Raw genomic sequence first — 16,358 nt, 5'->3', positions numbered from 1 at the left:
ATTCACGTACGTTCAATACCTGTTATCAAAGACTCAGACCAAATAAGAACATATAACGTTCACAGCACAGATTGTGTAATTTCATCTGTTGACACTGTGACGACAAACAACCTGAACTCAATTCTAGTTTACACTTTGTCTGTCAGTAGCGCTCATCTTCTTCCAGCTTTTTACCGTTTATTATCATTTTTGTTGTAGTTACATTGCTAAACCGTTAGTTTTAACAATATACACACAGCACACATGTCCATGTAGCACAGTGGAACCAACTATCCCTTTTCTCTCAGTTTTTAAAGTATTTAAAGACTACCCAGTCCAATAAAACAGAAATGTCAAACGAAGGGCAAACGGCCCCTTCAAGGCGTACCAGACAGACAACACTATAGGGACATCCAAATGCCACCAGAATGAAGAGAAAAACGGCAGATGCAGAGTTGTCTGGAAGATATTAATTCTCATCTTTTAAATACATACGTATATATCTTCTGCTTAACAGAATACAGGTGTGTCAGCCCGTGATGCCAACACACTCGCTATCATCACTACATCATCAAACTCCACCCTGGACCACATACCTGTACCAATAAAGCTAAGCTAAGTTAGGTTAGCGGGCAGGTGCCAACAACACCTGCCCGCTAACGACTACATCATTTCACAAACAGTCATATGGTAACAGCAGTTTAACCCGTTGTCCATATGTAAAAGGTCACGTTTGGAATAAAATGTTTTACTCTGGTCAACAAATCAACCAGAGGTGTAGTATCCACAGATGTGTGTTTTCAGTCAGGCTCCAACTTCTCTTCCACACTGTACGTCAAAACCACCAGAAAAGAGCTTCTTTCCACTGGCCGTCACTCTGATGAACACTTAATCAGTCATACTGCACTATTACCTCCATTCTGTTTTTGATGTTCATATATATACACTTTTGTGTATATATTTATATTTGTACTTCGTAGTTAAATGTTTATGCTTCCCTCTGTTCTACTTTCTTGTCCTTGTTTTTTTTGTTGATTTGTATATTCTGTGTATTTACGCTGAGAGTTAAATTCCTCGTAAGCTACGCATACATGGCCAATAAAGCAGATTCTGATTCTCTTATTCATCCCCTGAGACAAAACACGTCCCCCTGTTTGACGAGGGCTCAGGCTGAACCAGGCTTTGGTGCTGCAGCATTAGGCCGAGGACGTTAAAGACGGCATTTAAAAACGAATGACCAGGCAGGGATCCTTCTGTACAGTTTAAAATGATCAAACACTACGGGTCACGGTTGTGCACACAATGTGACGTCCCTTTAGAGGACGTGTCTAACCTGAGAGCAGTGCAGCTTTCCCCCCCGCTGAGAGTTGAACCCTGGTCTCTGGAGACAGTCTCATCAGCCAAATGGTAACCGTGCTGCCATTTGCCAGCGCAAATATGGAACATCTGACAACAAGGCATGAATAAATGAATGTTAACATAATTTGAATGTTTGTTTTTATTTTACAAAACAGCTGGTAAACAGTTGTTGTTGCTCTCCAGATTCCCCATTAACCAGCGCAGTAACAAGGCAAACTGAAACCTACATCTTCTCTTTACTCTTGTTAGTCTTTACTTATTACTCTTATTATAGAAATGTTACAAAAAAGTGATGCAGATTCAGCTTTTCCAACTTAATATATTTCCACTTGCACCGTTCTTCTTTACAGGTCGGAAGTAAGATAACATGACAAACATGACAAAGCACCACATGCGCAACGGACAAACATCCACCGATGAAGCCAAAATTGGAATCAATAATTTCATGGGCTGCCAACAACTAAACAACGGAGGCTACACACACTTAATCGTGGTTTATTTAAGAAGGACAAAAAAGAGGAACTAGAGCTGTGCTGCCAAATGGGGCCAGGGGAGTAAAGTGTGGAAACCTGGAAAAGTAAACCTCTAGTGGAGCCAGAGTGTGTCACCTCGGTGGTCTTCTAAGAATAAATACAGAAATAAAATACAGAAATGCATTATTTCATTGGATTTGGTTGGCAGGCCCGATGTCCTTGTGAATGCCAGTAATGCTCTTCACCTTCAAAGATGCAGAAAAAAGAACACCTTCCAACAAAGTGTTCATGCATTGATTTAATGAGGGCCCTTTCATATCAATTCTAAATCTTCATCATCAAGCTACAATAAGTGGAATCGTAATAATATTTAATTACGTAGCTCGTGGTCACGTCATGTGTGCAAAAGAAGAGTCAGCTGACCTGGTGTGAAAAGTAAAAGTGCATAAATGTCATTCAAAGACGATACATTTCTTTCATACGTTGTGTGACATGGTCATGGACATGTCGTCTGGGTCTTGAGTTCTGAATATTAATTCCAGTGCATTTTCGTAATACCCTGAAGGACATTGTTTATTGTTGATCTTGCTTGGGGCATCAAGAATTGCAGAAGCACCAGTTACCGTACTGCTGATGTCAACACAGAGGGTTATATAGAATAATGAACTCCTTGGCGATGTGAGATATTCTAAAGGCATGTTACTGACCCATTTTAATGACCAGCCTAGAGTATTAAATACCATGACCTTCGGTTACAGATAAAGAGAGGCTATTTGAGGTCTGAAAACCCAGGCTTGAGAGTTTCCAAAACACATTCCTTAAAACACACGTGACAGCACTAGAGGCAGTGTAGTTCATGCACATGAAATAAAGAAAATAACTTTAGGGGAGGGAAGCAGAAACATAAAGATAAAGAAAGTCATATCACAGGATATTAAAGCCTTTTCGACCTCCTGTCTTTCCTGTCCTCTCTTTTAATAAAAAGCCTTTCTAGTTGCCAACAACCGTCCACATTAAGATGCTGCTATGCTGAGTGTGCGCCGGTGTGGGCCCTCTAATAGGTGTCTATGTAATTGGCTGGTTGACAGGCTGATCACTAACAGGCGTGAGAGAAAGGGCTCCCGGGAGGAGACGTCCATCCTCACTCTCCTTCTGTTGCCATGGAACCGTGACAAACACACATCTGGAAGCAAAACCAACCGGCTGTGCACTCTTGACGATGGATACCTGAAAATGTACCCAGAGTAGGTCTGTTATGGTGCATCTGTCCTGCACTTTGAAACATATAGTTGGTATGTACATCAGATGCGTCGGCGGAGACGTGATCCAAAAACGTTCTTCGATCATAAAGCTGAATGTAAAATATACTGCAGACTGAAGTCACATATGAACGGGTACAACGCTGGCGGTATCAGCACGGTATTGCATTTCTATAAACTATGATGAAACCGGTCGCGTTTTCAGTCCGTAAACATTCTGAAGTTGTCCTGGCCATTTAAATGAGAGTGAAAGTGAAGTCCTTGGCGACTCACATGTGTGGCTTCGTGTTCAAAATGGAGACATTTGGCGGGAACAGAAAAGCAACCGCAAGCGATGCATCCGGGACGAACAGCAAGCAGCCAAGAAGAACATATGATGAGGCCTCTCTTGCTCTGGGTTTCACAGTGAACGCGGTCGGAGATGAGGAGAGACCAGTCTGTGTTTTATGTCTGAAAACTAGCTGCGGATAGTATGAAACTTGTTTCGTTTAGTTTTTCACAGGTTGCACTTTATTGTTGTCTTGAAAAGATGTTTAGTTTAAAACAGGTCACAAAATGTTTCAATAAAAATTCAACATGGACCATTTTGTTACAATTTTGTTGGGCGGTGGGGCATGAACATTTTTCTTCCTCCAAAGTGGGGCGCGACAGAAAAAGTTTGAGAACCACTGGGTTACAACATTGTTTACTTTCGGGGACTTGATGCCCAAATTAATGAGTATAGTCACAGCGCCATGTATCCAACAAACAGCATATGTTACTTTCTTCAAACGCCTTGAAGACATTACTTTTTGACAGCCCAGATGCTGAAGAAGAATGCGAATGGCAGCTTGACAGAGAATCGCCCAAAGTAGTAAGAAAGTGGCATATTGGAATAACTCTTCCTTTGTTGTCACGTCACTGTGACAGAAAAATATCTTAAAGGAACTTTCCTCACTGGTCAGAGATGCTGACTTTATACACAGAGAGTAGGAGGCACCCCCCCCCCCCCCCCCCGGATAGAGAGAGATCTAATCATAGACAGCCCGATCCCTGCCGGCTTTTTATCACTTTTATCGTCCTCCATTAAGTCCCCACCAGCTGCTCTGTACCCGACCCTGTGGCCTCACATCCCTGGAAGGACAGCAGGTGAGAGGAATCTCTTCCCTCTCAGGAGCCAATGCCTTTGTCAAATAAAAAAAACCAGAACAGTTATAGTCACGACGAAAGGTTACGAGTTCTTATGACAATTTAAGTGTGCATGTTGAATTAGCAAAAGTCTGCAGGTTATTGCGAATAACTTAACGTATTACAGGTTGTTATGGAGCTCAAATAAGGTAGTTTATTTTGTTCATGGATTTTTAAGTGAGTAATCTTTTCAGCAAAACTCACAGCTTCTGTTCCGGTTCCAAATTTGCTGTTTTTCCAAGACATTTGAAGACGCCATCATGGACGTTTCAAACTATTTTTCGGTCTCATATTTTGACCAAACGCGCATCAGGCACCAAAACCGTGTGAGCAGCAGTGTGGTGACAATAACTAACATCTTAACGAAAATATCACAGATGTCATACGTATGTCAGGTCAAAGTGAGACAATGTGTGTGTGTGTGTGTGTGTGTGTGTGGGGGGTTGACAGCGAGTGAGAGATTGAAGTGATACCTTGAGTCCTCCACACTGTGCTGCTGATCCCTGGTCCACTCCGGTGATGTAAATACCCAGAGCGTATTCTGCTCCCCCTCGTATCATGAGACCTAGGGAGCGGCCGTCATCCAACACCAAGTTGACCTATCAAACGCAGAAAACAGAAACGGGGGTTAAATATCAAAAAATGGTGTGAACCAGACACTTCTTCAATTTTCATTTTGCAGTCTCAATTGCGTTGCTCGACAAAGTGACAGCACTGCTCTGAGCCGGCGGAGAACGGAGAGTTTCAAGACGAATGCTTGAATTGGTCAATAAGTTTGTTTACCGCGCTCATCCGTGTCAATCGCCCCGAAAAGCAGAGCGGACAATATCCGACATTGTTCGAATTCAAATAGCCAACAAACCATAATAGTCATAATATCCACCCAGACTACAATAGCACCCAAATAAACACACTGCTGCGGGGAGCTAAAGATACCTACAGGATACACATGACGGTGCCAAACCAACTCCAGTTCCTGCCTTTGTAGAAATGCCTATTCAACAAGGTATTTAATCGTGTGCAGCTCTCAACCTCTTCAAACAACTCTTGAATTTTAATTAAAGGAAATTATCATGATGATACATTATGTATGTAAACATCAAATTATATTGTTTTAAAGCAAAATAAAGTTGCATTAAATACTGTTATTCATGCTGCTATTTGTGTTACTGCTGAAAACATCACTGCACCTTCATCACCTGAAGCTTCATTGGATTCTCAAGATGCTGCGGCTGTAAAGCGACTAACAGTTAAGGACCAGGGTAAACAGCAACTGGTTTGAAAGAAGTTGAAATGGAATGCATCCAGCACGGTACCTCGAACATTCACTGTTTCTCTAGTCTGGGGGGGGCACACAGCTTCGTGTTGAGCGTTCACAAGCCGCACTTCCAATAATGGTGAGACACTGTGGGGCGACAGTGGTAGAGCAGGGTCGTCCTTCAGTCAGAGGATCGGCGGTTCAATCCCCGGCTCCGCTAGTCCATGTCGATGTGTCCTTGGGCAAGACACTTAACACCAAGTTGCTCCCGTCGCTGTGGCTACGGTGTGTGAATGTTGTATGGCTGCCATCAGTTTGTGAAAGGGTGAAGGATGACGTGTAGTGCTGAAGCGCTTTGAGTGGTCGGGAGACGAGAAAAGTACAGTCCAAGTACAGTCCATTTACCTTGGACGCTACTTTTAAAATACTTCCACAATATGTTGCAGACAATGATCACAAGATCTCAGTGATGGACCTATTAAGGAGCCAACCCACACAGATTAATGGCAACAGCCACTCCTATTGTTCCCAATTCTGCACAAATCAGACATAACTTTGGAAGTAAAATGTGATGCACTTCACAGTAGAGTGGAGCCGAGCCATCTCACTGAGAGTGACTCTGACAAGCAGGACGTAGAACGAGGAACTGCACTTGGCATGTAAAGATATAACTACATATATATTTTGACCTCCCAGCTGCTGTCTCATGTCTTGATCTATGAAAGCCTTTGCTGTTCCGGAGGCTATAGGGTTTGATGAAGGGGTCATTTGTCTGATAAAACCGCTTTATTCTAACCCGCTGGCAGTGACTCCATCAAGTATAATCTGCTCTTCTTGGTTTGGTGCCTCTGGATCATCTCATCAAGGGTGTCCCTTAACTCTGCAGCTATTTGTTCTGGCCCTTGAGCCCTTAGCTGACTTAATTCAGTAATCTTATCGTGCCAGAGCCATCTCTCTTCACGGCACACAACATTACATGCTAATGATTCCTCGACCACCCGAAACCGCAACTTTTTAAATATTAAAATTCGGGTTCAAAATGCATTCATTACCCGGCATGAACTCAACTCACTATTTCAATATCTTGTTCAGGAAGCAAAGAGGACACAACAAAGTCTGTCCGCTGGGAGAGTCTCAGCGGTGGCTGAGCCGTGCCAAACTTTAAATTGTACACGTTCCTCCATCACAGTGAGGCTCTTGATTACTTGGTTTCATCCTGATGAAGCTGTCTCTCGCCAAGATTGAAAAGAGAAATCAGTAGCACCTTAGCAACCACAAGATGACGTATATGCAAATATCTCTATGAAACAATGTCAGCTTCACTTCTGTTACTTTCCAGCCGGTGTAGGTTTGGCATCTGGCTCAGGAATCTCACTTTCACCCAAAGCACATGGCACTGGAGCTCTTCCTTTTTTTTTTTAACAACAACTGTCTGCTTATTGGAGGTAAGCCAGCCACCTTTGCTCAGTGAGAATATGGAGGCATTCACGCTCTCTGTGACATTTATTCACGACATGGTTTTAATTACAGACTAATCCCTCTCTTATTGCCGGCACATAGCAGCTCATAGGGCTCACAGTGTTTGGCATCAGCTGCTATCATGGAATCACTTCAGCATGCTCTTTGTCTCCAGTTGTCCGACGGTGTCTCTGTTTAGTAAGCAATGGAATTCATTGAGCCTTTGTTTGGACAAACACAATTGCATGTCATCACAGGAGGGACTCGTGAATTACACTACACGTGTTACAATGAGCGCTGCTGGAAGTAGCTTTACCTGTTTTAAATCTAAATGATCTTTCAAAGTGTCTAAATAATAGCATTTCTTTTTTTAAAGCTGAAAGAAGGTAAAATAGCCAAACGATCTACTAAACTGGATAAATGTTTTCTAAATGTTATCTGTGGCACGAACTGCAGCCTGTATTAATGGCAGCAGTAGTAGAAGCAGTAGAAATGATTCATGTGTGGCTCTCAGCTGCTGAAAAAGTTGTCGTGTAATAAATCTTTAAAACAGCTCCGACAGCTCCTTCCCTGCAGGTCGCCAGGAGCTGACAGGGTGGAGTTCTGTGGCTCTGAAGGTCCAATTACTGTTGTTGTTAAAAATTTGGTTTTTTTCTTTCACATCCATCATCTTTTGTCCATTACTGAGTCTTGTATTCTAATTCACTTTTACTCCCCCTGACTTCCATCAAAGTCACCCTGGTCATACACCTATTGACTCAGATGGTAATGTGGTTTGGAGACCATCCAAACTACTTTACCTGTTTCACAGCCACTATGGACGATGCAGATATCAGTGATACAAGTGATTCTGCAAATGCATGGACAATTTATTGTCTCAGATACATTCAAGAACTGCTTTTGATGGGTAGTGGAGGTGAAATTGTGATGAGTGTGAGGACTTTACATGAGTTGAGTGGACATCAGAGGTCCGAAGACACAAAGACGCAAGGTCTTAAGGTCCGTCACAGCGTGACGCCTGTTACAGCAGCAACACTCTTGATGCTGCCTTCAGAGGAAGTTGGATATGTTTTTTTGGAGTTATTTTTCATGGAATTTTTGATTTATGGATCAAACACTTTTAGATTTTGTTTCTTACTCTAGCTCCGCTAAATCTAGCTTGCCTTTTTACATTAGTCATGAATATTTGATTTTAGATATTTTAGCATAAACTCTCAGAGTTTTAAAGATATTTCAGAGCATTTTTCTGCACACAGAAGCTGTTAAAAGTGCATTATGGATGGAAAGGACAAGAAATGTTTTCAACAAATTAATGTCATTTCCCCCTGATAGTATTCTAATGAACATAAAAGGGATATTTGTGTTTAAAAAAGAAGAAGGAGGCGATAGAAACACTGCCCCATGATTCCAGCACTGCAGTGTTGTGTTTCCCATGTAAAGCCTCACCTTCTTCTCGTCTCCCTCCTGCAGTAGCTGCATGTTGCTGCGTCGCTGGCTGTCGGTTCTTCTCAGCGTGGCGCTCCGATGCTCGGGCAGGTCCGGAGGAGGGGACACACTCCGACCCTGAGGGTCAACCCAGGTGTAAACATGGTTGGTGACATAGCCACCTGGAATACGCCCGACTGAACGCACGGAGAGGCAAAGCTTTTTACTGCCCTTCAGCACCTGAGGAGGGGAGAGGAGAACCACGTTATCAACACAAATGTAAACAAAAAGAGTACCCACAAATCTTCAATCAATTGAATCAGATTGTCTAAGGCCGTAGAATACGCAAACATAAATCCATGCATGGTACACGCACAGTGTGAGGTTGTAGCAGTGAATAAAGGACACAATCAACTCGGGAGAAAATGAAAGATTACAGAGAAGCAACCAATTTTTGCAGTGCTGCAGACTGCAAAAAACCCAAATGATCAACCCCCCCCCCTCCCACACACACACAACAAACACATTTCTAAGACATTTCTACTGAAAATTGCTGTTGGCTGTGCCTCATTGCCTTCTGATAGCTCGCTGTATGTGCAATCCCTCTGCAGATCAATGTATTCCCATGTGCCCGCTGGTCCGGAGAAATCAGACTGAACGGGGTTGAAGCTCTTAATGATCAAACTATCCTTGTGCAGCACAAACACAAAGAGGACCTCGACTTCCATTCCAGACTAGAAATGATAACAAACACTGCCGATTTAAAAACTGATATTACTAATATTACTCCAAGACAGTGTGTTCAATTCAAAGATGTATTGCCCAAACTACATTCTCAATTAAAGATGAAACTGTCTGGAATCCTCAACCTGCAGGCTGAAAGCAGGTTCAGGAGTTAAAAATGATTTCTCATCGTGACAACAACCATCATTATTAGTGTACAGTAGACAATTTTATAAATGTTTTGCACTCTGTTTTGTTTGTTTTCATTTATCTTAGTGTTGTCGTGGATGGTTGATCTTGTTTTTGATGAACTGTAACATGTCATTTGAATGACTACTTCAATGCCCTCAAGGGACTGCTTTTGGGAATGTACAGTGCATCGTACACTGCTTCTGAAACGGTCAATGTTTGTCTGTACTTGTCCCTTACAAATAAAAACACTGGCGAACACTGTTGCGTTATACATCAAACCATCTGGGAATGGTTCCACCCAGAACCCTCTCTGGAGGTTCCATTCAGAACCTTTGTAACTTCTAAGGTGTTCTACCAAGAACACTTTTATCTACCAAAGGTTTTATCAAGAACCCACTCAGGAGTTTCTACCGAGAACTCTTTTATATTCCAAGGGTAGCTACTCTAGAGGGCCAGGGGCTTGTGGTGCAGCCCAACCCCTACAATCATGGTTCACAATCACAGTTTTTGGGGCTTGGTGGGCTGGATTGTGGGCGTTCCCTTTTAAAACTCCTGCTTTCAACAATCCTTGAAGAACTCTATCTTCCAAAATGGGTTCTTTGGATGAAAAGGGTTTTTAATGGAACCCCTAGTCTCACAAAGAACCATCACAATCTGTATTATTTTTGATCTTGACGTTAAATATATTCAAAGCGTTTGTAACCTCTGTGTACTGTTGTGGATTCATTATTAAGGCATTTTCCACACCTGTTAAGGCCCTCTTGTGTTTTAAAAAAATACATCTCAAAGGTCAAACCACGATAGCTTCAGAAGTCCTTTCTGCTGACTCTGCGTGTAAGGTTAGTGAAAAAGTATCTCTGTGCACGGTATCCAAACTCAAGATACCTCGTCAGTGAACCACAAATAATGCTAACCCTTACATTCATCTCCCTGAGTCTTCTTGTGACAATACTTGCAAGGAATGCCTATTAACATATACTGCAAGCAACAACTGAAATTATGACTTATCACAGTGCTGCAGATTGCAGAACAGGACCGTCTGCTCGAGCGCAGCGATCCAGCCGAATCAATTTCACAATCTTGATTTGTGCTGAGAGATAACTTAAATTCTGAGGCAACAAAACCCTGTCAGCACTGAAGATCACTGACTGGAGCAAAATGCCTGTCATCACCCCCTCCCTCTCCCACCTCCTTCCCTTTTTTATGGGCACCAACAATGCAGAGGTGTAGATAATATATAAGTTCAGCAACACATGAGCAGGCACACTGTAGTAACCCCTAACACACACACACACACACACAGTGTGGAGGACTCAAGGTAGCACTTCAATCTCTCACTCGCTGTCAACCCCACACACACACACACACACACACACAGAGACAGCTACAAGTAAGCAATATATCTGCATCCAGGAAGGCACCCATTATCAAAAATAGTGTTTCGTCAAAAAGGAAAGTTGCCTGTCTTCATGATTTTATTATTGTGTCAAAAATTTGACAGTGTCCTCGACATGAACAATGCACATCAGCAGCCCACGACATGTGTTCCATCCTTCTGAGCCATCAGATATCAGCAGGAGGTCCTGGGAATCAAAATGCAATCAGGATCACACTGTCTGCAGACCGAACACGTTGCAACAAAAAAAGAAGGAAACTGAAGTGGCATTTCCTTCAAAATCGAAACATTTCAATAAAATGTGAGCAGAAGATCTCAAAATGCACAATGTAATGTATTATATGTTATGAGACTAGCTATCGTCTTGAATGTTGGACATCCTAATATTGTAATAAACTACACAAATTCAGCAACACATAGGCAGGCACGCTGAAGTAGTGTGTTGTCTTTTCCTGGTTTTTAAGGCTACATTACAGTAAAGTGATGTCATTTTCTGTCATTACATCCCCATTACTGAAGATTACTTATCAAAACTCTCGTTGTCATTGTTATTTTATGAATGCACGAATGATCAACCAGACAATATTGTTGCAATATCGACATCAAGGTATTCGGTTAAAAAATATCTTGATAAATGTTTTTTCCGCCCAATGTAAACGCACCCTACACTTTTACATTGGAGTTAGTTGGAACTCGGGGTGTCACGCAGACGCTAAAGGGTGCCTTGGTGCAGATCAAGCTTGGGTGTTTGACAAGTTGGAAGTAAGAACAGGTTGAATATGAAGTATGAATTATGTATACTGTAGACTGCTATCATGGAACTGGGAAACAGCTGTCTCTATGTTGAGATTCGTTGATACAGTGGAGGATGGACATTTCTATGGGCTGATGATGATATCACCACAGATTGCACTGCAGCATCCACAATCTCAAACAGCGGTTTAACTCTAAATTATTGGGGCGTCTTTGTTTTTAATTGGTGATTGTCTGATCCAAGCACGCTGGCTTCTCCCTTGGACACTTTTGGCCAACCAGCCACAGAGCATCACTTTGATTTATCGTTCCAAACAGAGCTGATCATGGCGCATGCTGGTCTGAGACACACACGGAGAAAAAGAAAGATGGAGGGTAATGGAGGCGACGGAGGGAGGGCAGTGGGTTTAACAAGCAGCTCCATTCTGTGAATAAGAAACAGGCCTGATGGACCGAGGAGCCGTAAAACAGTGATCCTAATGCGCCCTCCCTGGAGGGAAGTGCTGATTGTGACACTGGGCTGATGAGTCTCGGGCCCCGCTTTCGAAGAGAACAAACATAGCGGGGAAAATAATGAAATATATACCGCGGCGTAATGGGAAATGGCAACGGCAGGTAAACTGCTTTCAGATGATGCCGCGGAACAAACAATACGCTCTCACGAGAGTCCCGGCAATCCATTTCATACACAAAAGCTGACTGCACAAAGGCCGGCTGTGGAATCCATCCAGTTTCATTGCTTAGAAATGCATGGCCGCATACTGGAGGAGATTTAAAGGCACCTGGCAAATGGCAGAGTAGAACTGGAGAGAAATGGACTTCTGAGACATGAGGGATTCAACCATCACCCCTAGTTATATTGAGAGTTTGTATTAAACGGCCCCAATGGCACTGTATACTCTTTGTAGTTAGAGTTGAATCTCCAAAAGTTAATAGGGATCATACCAAGATGTCATGTGCTAATATGCATGTATATGTAAGTATTTCAATATCAAAACGTGTGTTGGAACGGCTGGCAATTGCGTATGGGAGTGTCTGTATAAGTCTGTATATGAATTCAAACAGGTCTGTAATAATAGAAAATGCAACAAGCAAACTGCGTCACTGAGGAGTGTTGAGACTTTGTTCAAGAGAAAATAATCAATATATGCCAAAAAAACAAGTTGCTGTGCTCTGTTTTCGAGAAACTCACTAAATAAGTCCCCAAATCTAACACTGGGCCCCAAATAGAGTTCAGCCCCCACTGCGCTACCTTGTGTCCAACACACGAACACAAAGTCTGTTTTTATGAGGGTTTAGATGGGTTTTGGTTTGGACAGGTGGATTCATGAGAGTAGCAGAAAAACGGTCCACCAGTCGTCCGTTAAAAGCGTTTCTTCTTTGGTGCCGGCAGATGATCTGGCTGCTTTATTGAAACCACTCAACGCTAATTTGTTCCCGCTAATTGCACACACTCGATAAGATGCCGTGAACACACACAACGCACAGGTGAACACGGGTTCATCAAAGCGTGCACAAAACCTGTACACGGTCAAATCAAACATGCTTTCAAAGAATCTCTCTCTTATTACTGCACATGACTGAAAACATTGTGATGCATACTTTTACGTCTCATATCAAACCCTCAGTAAGAAAAGTGGAAGAAAATCCAGATTATTCCGACTACGCTTCACTAAAATTCAATGGGAAGACACTGGGGAAGTGAGCAGCATCTGAATTCATTTGTTCCTGTATCGACTGGATGCTCCGCAAGATGGCAAAACCCGACAAACACAGACAAATAATCACACAACACTCACACACACACACACACACACACACACAGAGACCCCAAGCAGCGATTGCTGCAGCCAATTGCAGAAGTGCAGTAAGATCCTTAATGCTCTGTTCACACAAACAGACTCAAGCACCGGAGAGGATGCCATTAAATGTGAATTCAACCATGTCGATGTCGCCCAGCACTCCTCCAAGACTCAAAAAGGACCCGAGCAGCGCAACAACACAAAGGTTCAAGCTGTTGTTCAGACAATATTCTGAAGTGTGAGAACAGCAGCTAATCCAGCCTGAAAAGATAGCATGTTCTATACTCCAACTCAACAACGTAGAAGAACATGATGGAGGAGAAGCTGATGATTTTCTACTGTTTCAACAAGCGACGGGGAGCATGGAAATTAGCTGCTCAACACAAGCATGCAAAAGCGCCGGGCTTGTTGGCGAGACGAGAGAGAGAGAGAGAGAGACTGACACTTTAAATCCATGTGTGAGAAAGAGGTGTAATGGCCATCAGACTCAGCTTCCAAAATTCTTTGAAAACCGGAATAAAGTGTGAAAACACAGCTTCTCTCTCATCGTATTAATAAGCGATCATGCTTTTATTGTCGCATAAAAACAAAATGTCTATGAGCAAATTGAACTTCTAATTGGTGTATTGGTTGCAGTATTGAAAATTAAGATGTTAAAGCTTAATGGATGTGTTAAAGATGTGATGTGCTTGATTTACAAGGTTATCACACTCTCTTATGGGGCTTGCCTTTTGCTGCAAATTGCCTGTTGTAAACCTTTTCTGGCACTGATATCAACTGCCTCGAGCCATTAAATCAAAGTCAAAAATATCAAAGGGACCTACACATATGGGTGATGTCCCTTTGGCTCCATTTGTACTCAGCGGAGCACAGGAGCGAGCAAGTCATCTTGTATTAGCTTAAAAAGGGTCAGGAGATTAAAAGGTCTCATTACTCTTCGTCGGCACTGCCGCATCGCGGCTTCACGGTGCGTTTGTCCAATTACGACCACCAGCAGCGACGACGGGCTCGGCGGGCTCTGGAGAACGAGCGAGCGGTAACGAAACAGGAACGTGTGTGAGACTGTCGATGAAGTGTTTCCCTGACACGAGAACGAAGAATAAACACAGAGAAGCACATGCTTCTCTTTTTGACATTGGTTAAGTTGGCACGTGTCGCTCTGACATAGAACCACAACGTGCCAGTCTCACACAGTGCAGTCAGAACACATTACAACAGCATTATGTTGTTATTGTGTGGGCACATTACATCCGGACTGAAACAGTGGCTGGGGGGGGGGGGGGGGGGGGGGGTTTAGCTTTATTGTTGTTTAATGCGTTTTACTGAACTCAAAGATGGAAATAAACATGATTACGTTCACAACTCAAAGTGCTGGCATATTAACCTGGGGCTGTTAACAAACACTTTGGGAGTCGTAGACCTTTTATAACCGCTCTCAGAATGTAAAGACGGTGCAGCGAGTCAACTATCAAATTGAAGAAACCAGGAAATAAAAGGTGGCAGAACATCAGCGGAAAAAATACCAAAACGACTGATTGATTTTGGGTCGAATGTCGAAGGTAAATATGATGACTTTGAGTTCATATCAACTATTCCAGTCACTTTTTGTCCACTTAAATGACATAGTTATGATATAGATGTTGTATTATTCCAACACGGTTCTCTGATGTGGATGCAAACTAGAGGTTGACTGCTGGTATCGGCTGAACTGGACTCCGATGGCTTTCACCAGTCACCCTGGAACCGTTTTGCTCCATACATGAAGTCAATGTGTATGTGAGGTATATTTAATACGTCTATACACATACAAAATGTATCTACAGACACAGGGCTCGGTACTCAAATCGTCTTCTAGCTCCCGCTACAATAAGTGTCTCCACAACATTTTGCCATGATGACACACACTCATAAGGTGCAAAAAATACCAGCGTCGCTGCTGCAGCTTGTAAATGTGAATGAATAAGGCAGGTAGGTCAACTGGAACAGCAGGTAAAATAAAACTGCTATGTTGTACAATTTGCTTTAACAGTTACAAAGAACTCCAGGGACTACTTTCTCTGTTAACTTTCTGTTAGACTCAACTTTTCGATTTTTTTCTGCTAAGTGTTTTCTGAAAGCTCTGAGAGGTTTCTACTCCTTGCCCCGATCAATGGCATTGAATGAATGAACAATAGTCATTTTGAACAAAAATATAACACCCAGGTTCACAAATACCAGAAGTTTCATTTCAACAGAAACTACTTTCTCTGCACTGACTTACTGACATGAGTACTTGCCACGTGTGCGAGAATGCACATGCACATTTTGTTGGACATAGAGAAGCAGTTTAGGCTCCAAATGAAGTAAACACAGATGGATTAATGAGTAATTGACAAAGCCGCCAACACAGACTTAATGGAAGCGAGTTATCAATCACAGGGATTAGCCGGAGGACAACACCCACGATGCTCTGCACCAAGCCATCTCCGCTAATCCTCCCGTTCCCCAATCCATCTCTCACTCTCTGCTTCCCTCTTTCATTTGAATGAAGACCCTAGACCACCTGCACATGCACACACGTATCCACACATCAATACAGGAAGCATACAAAATACAAATGAGACAATGTGACAGAGAGGATGTATGCAGGAAAAGATTACAATTAAAGTCATTAAGAGATCAATACAAACACTAACTACTTCTCTGTTATTATTATTTTCTGCTGTTGAGCTCATCCTTCCATCACTCTTTAAGAAGTTTAGATTTCTGTCATAATTCCTGCTGTATAAGGCCTCTGTATTGCAGCACTTTTGTCATTTATCACTTTAAAATGTGCAGTGTGTCGTATGTGGCGGCATCTAGTGGTGAGCTTGTAGATTGCAACCAACTGAAACTTTTCCCGTGTGCCAAGCGTGTAAGAGAACGATAAGGGACAGATTAAAAAACTAGAAGAAATGTTGGTTTGTCCTTTCTGGGCTACTGTAGAAACATGCAGCCGGCTCCGTGAAGAGGACCTGCTCCGTATGTAAATATTCTTAGGTAATGGAAAAAGGTGATTGTAGACGAAATAAAACATATTCAGTAATATTATATTCCATTTATTTCAATAGATTCCCTATTAATATTACACACTGT

The 16,358-nt window shown here is 42.5% G+C and overlaps 1 protein-coding gene across 1 annotated transcript in view; it reads right to left on the bottom strand.

The window, feature by feature from the left end:
* Positions 1 to 16,358, bottom strand: part of whrna (whirlin a) — a gene marked incomplete at its 5' end in the record, with an annotated part of 116,672 nt that overhangs the window by 51,164 nt on the left and 49,150 nt on the right. The window contains 2 exon segments of the mRNA XM_079289508.1: positions 4,711 to 4,836; positions 8,400 to 8,618. Of these exon segments, the coding sequence (XP_079145634.1) occupies positions 4,711 to 4,836; positions 8,400 to 8,618 (345 nt within the window).

Source organism: Melanostigma gelatinosum (assembly GCF_949748355.1).
Source record: "Melanostigma gelatinosum genome assembly, chromosome: 18".
Lineage (NCBI taxonomy): Eukaryota > Metazoa > Chordata > Actinopteri > Perciformes > Zoarcidae > Melanostigma > Melanostigma gelatinosum.
This window is presented reverse-complemented; position numbering and strand designations above follow the sequence as displayed.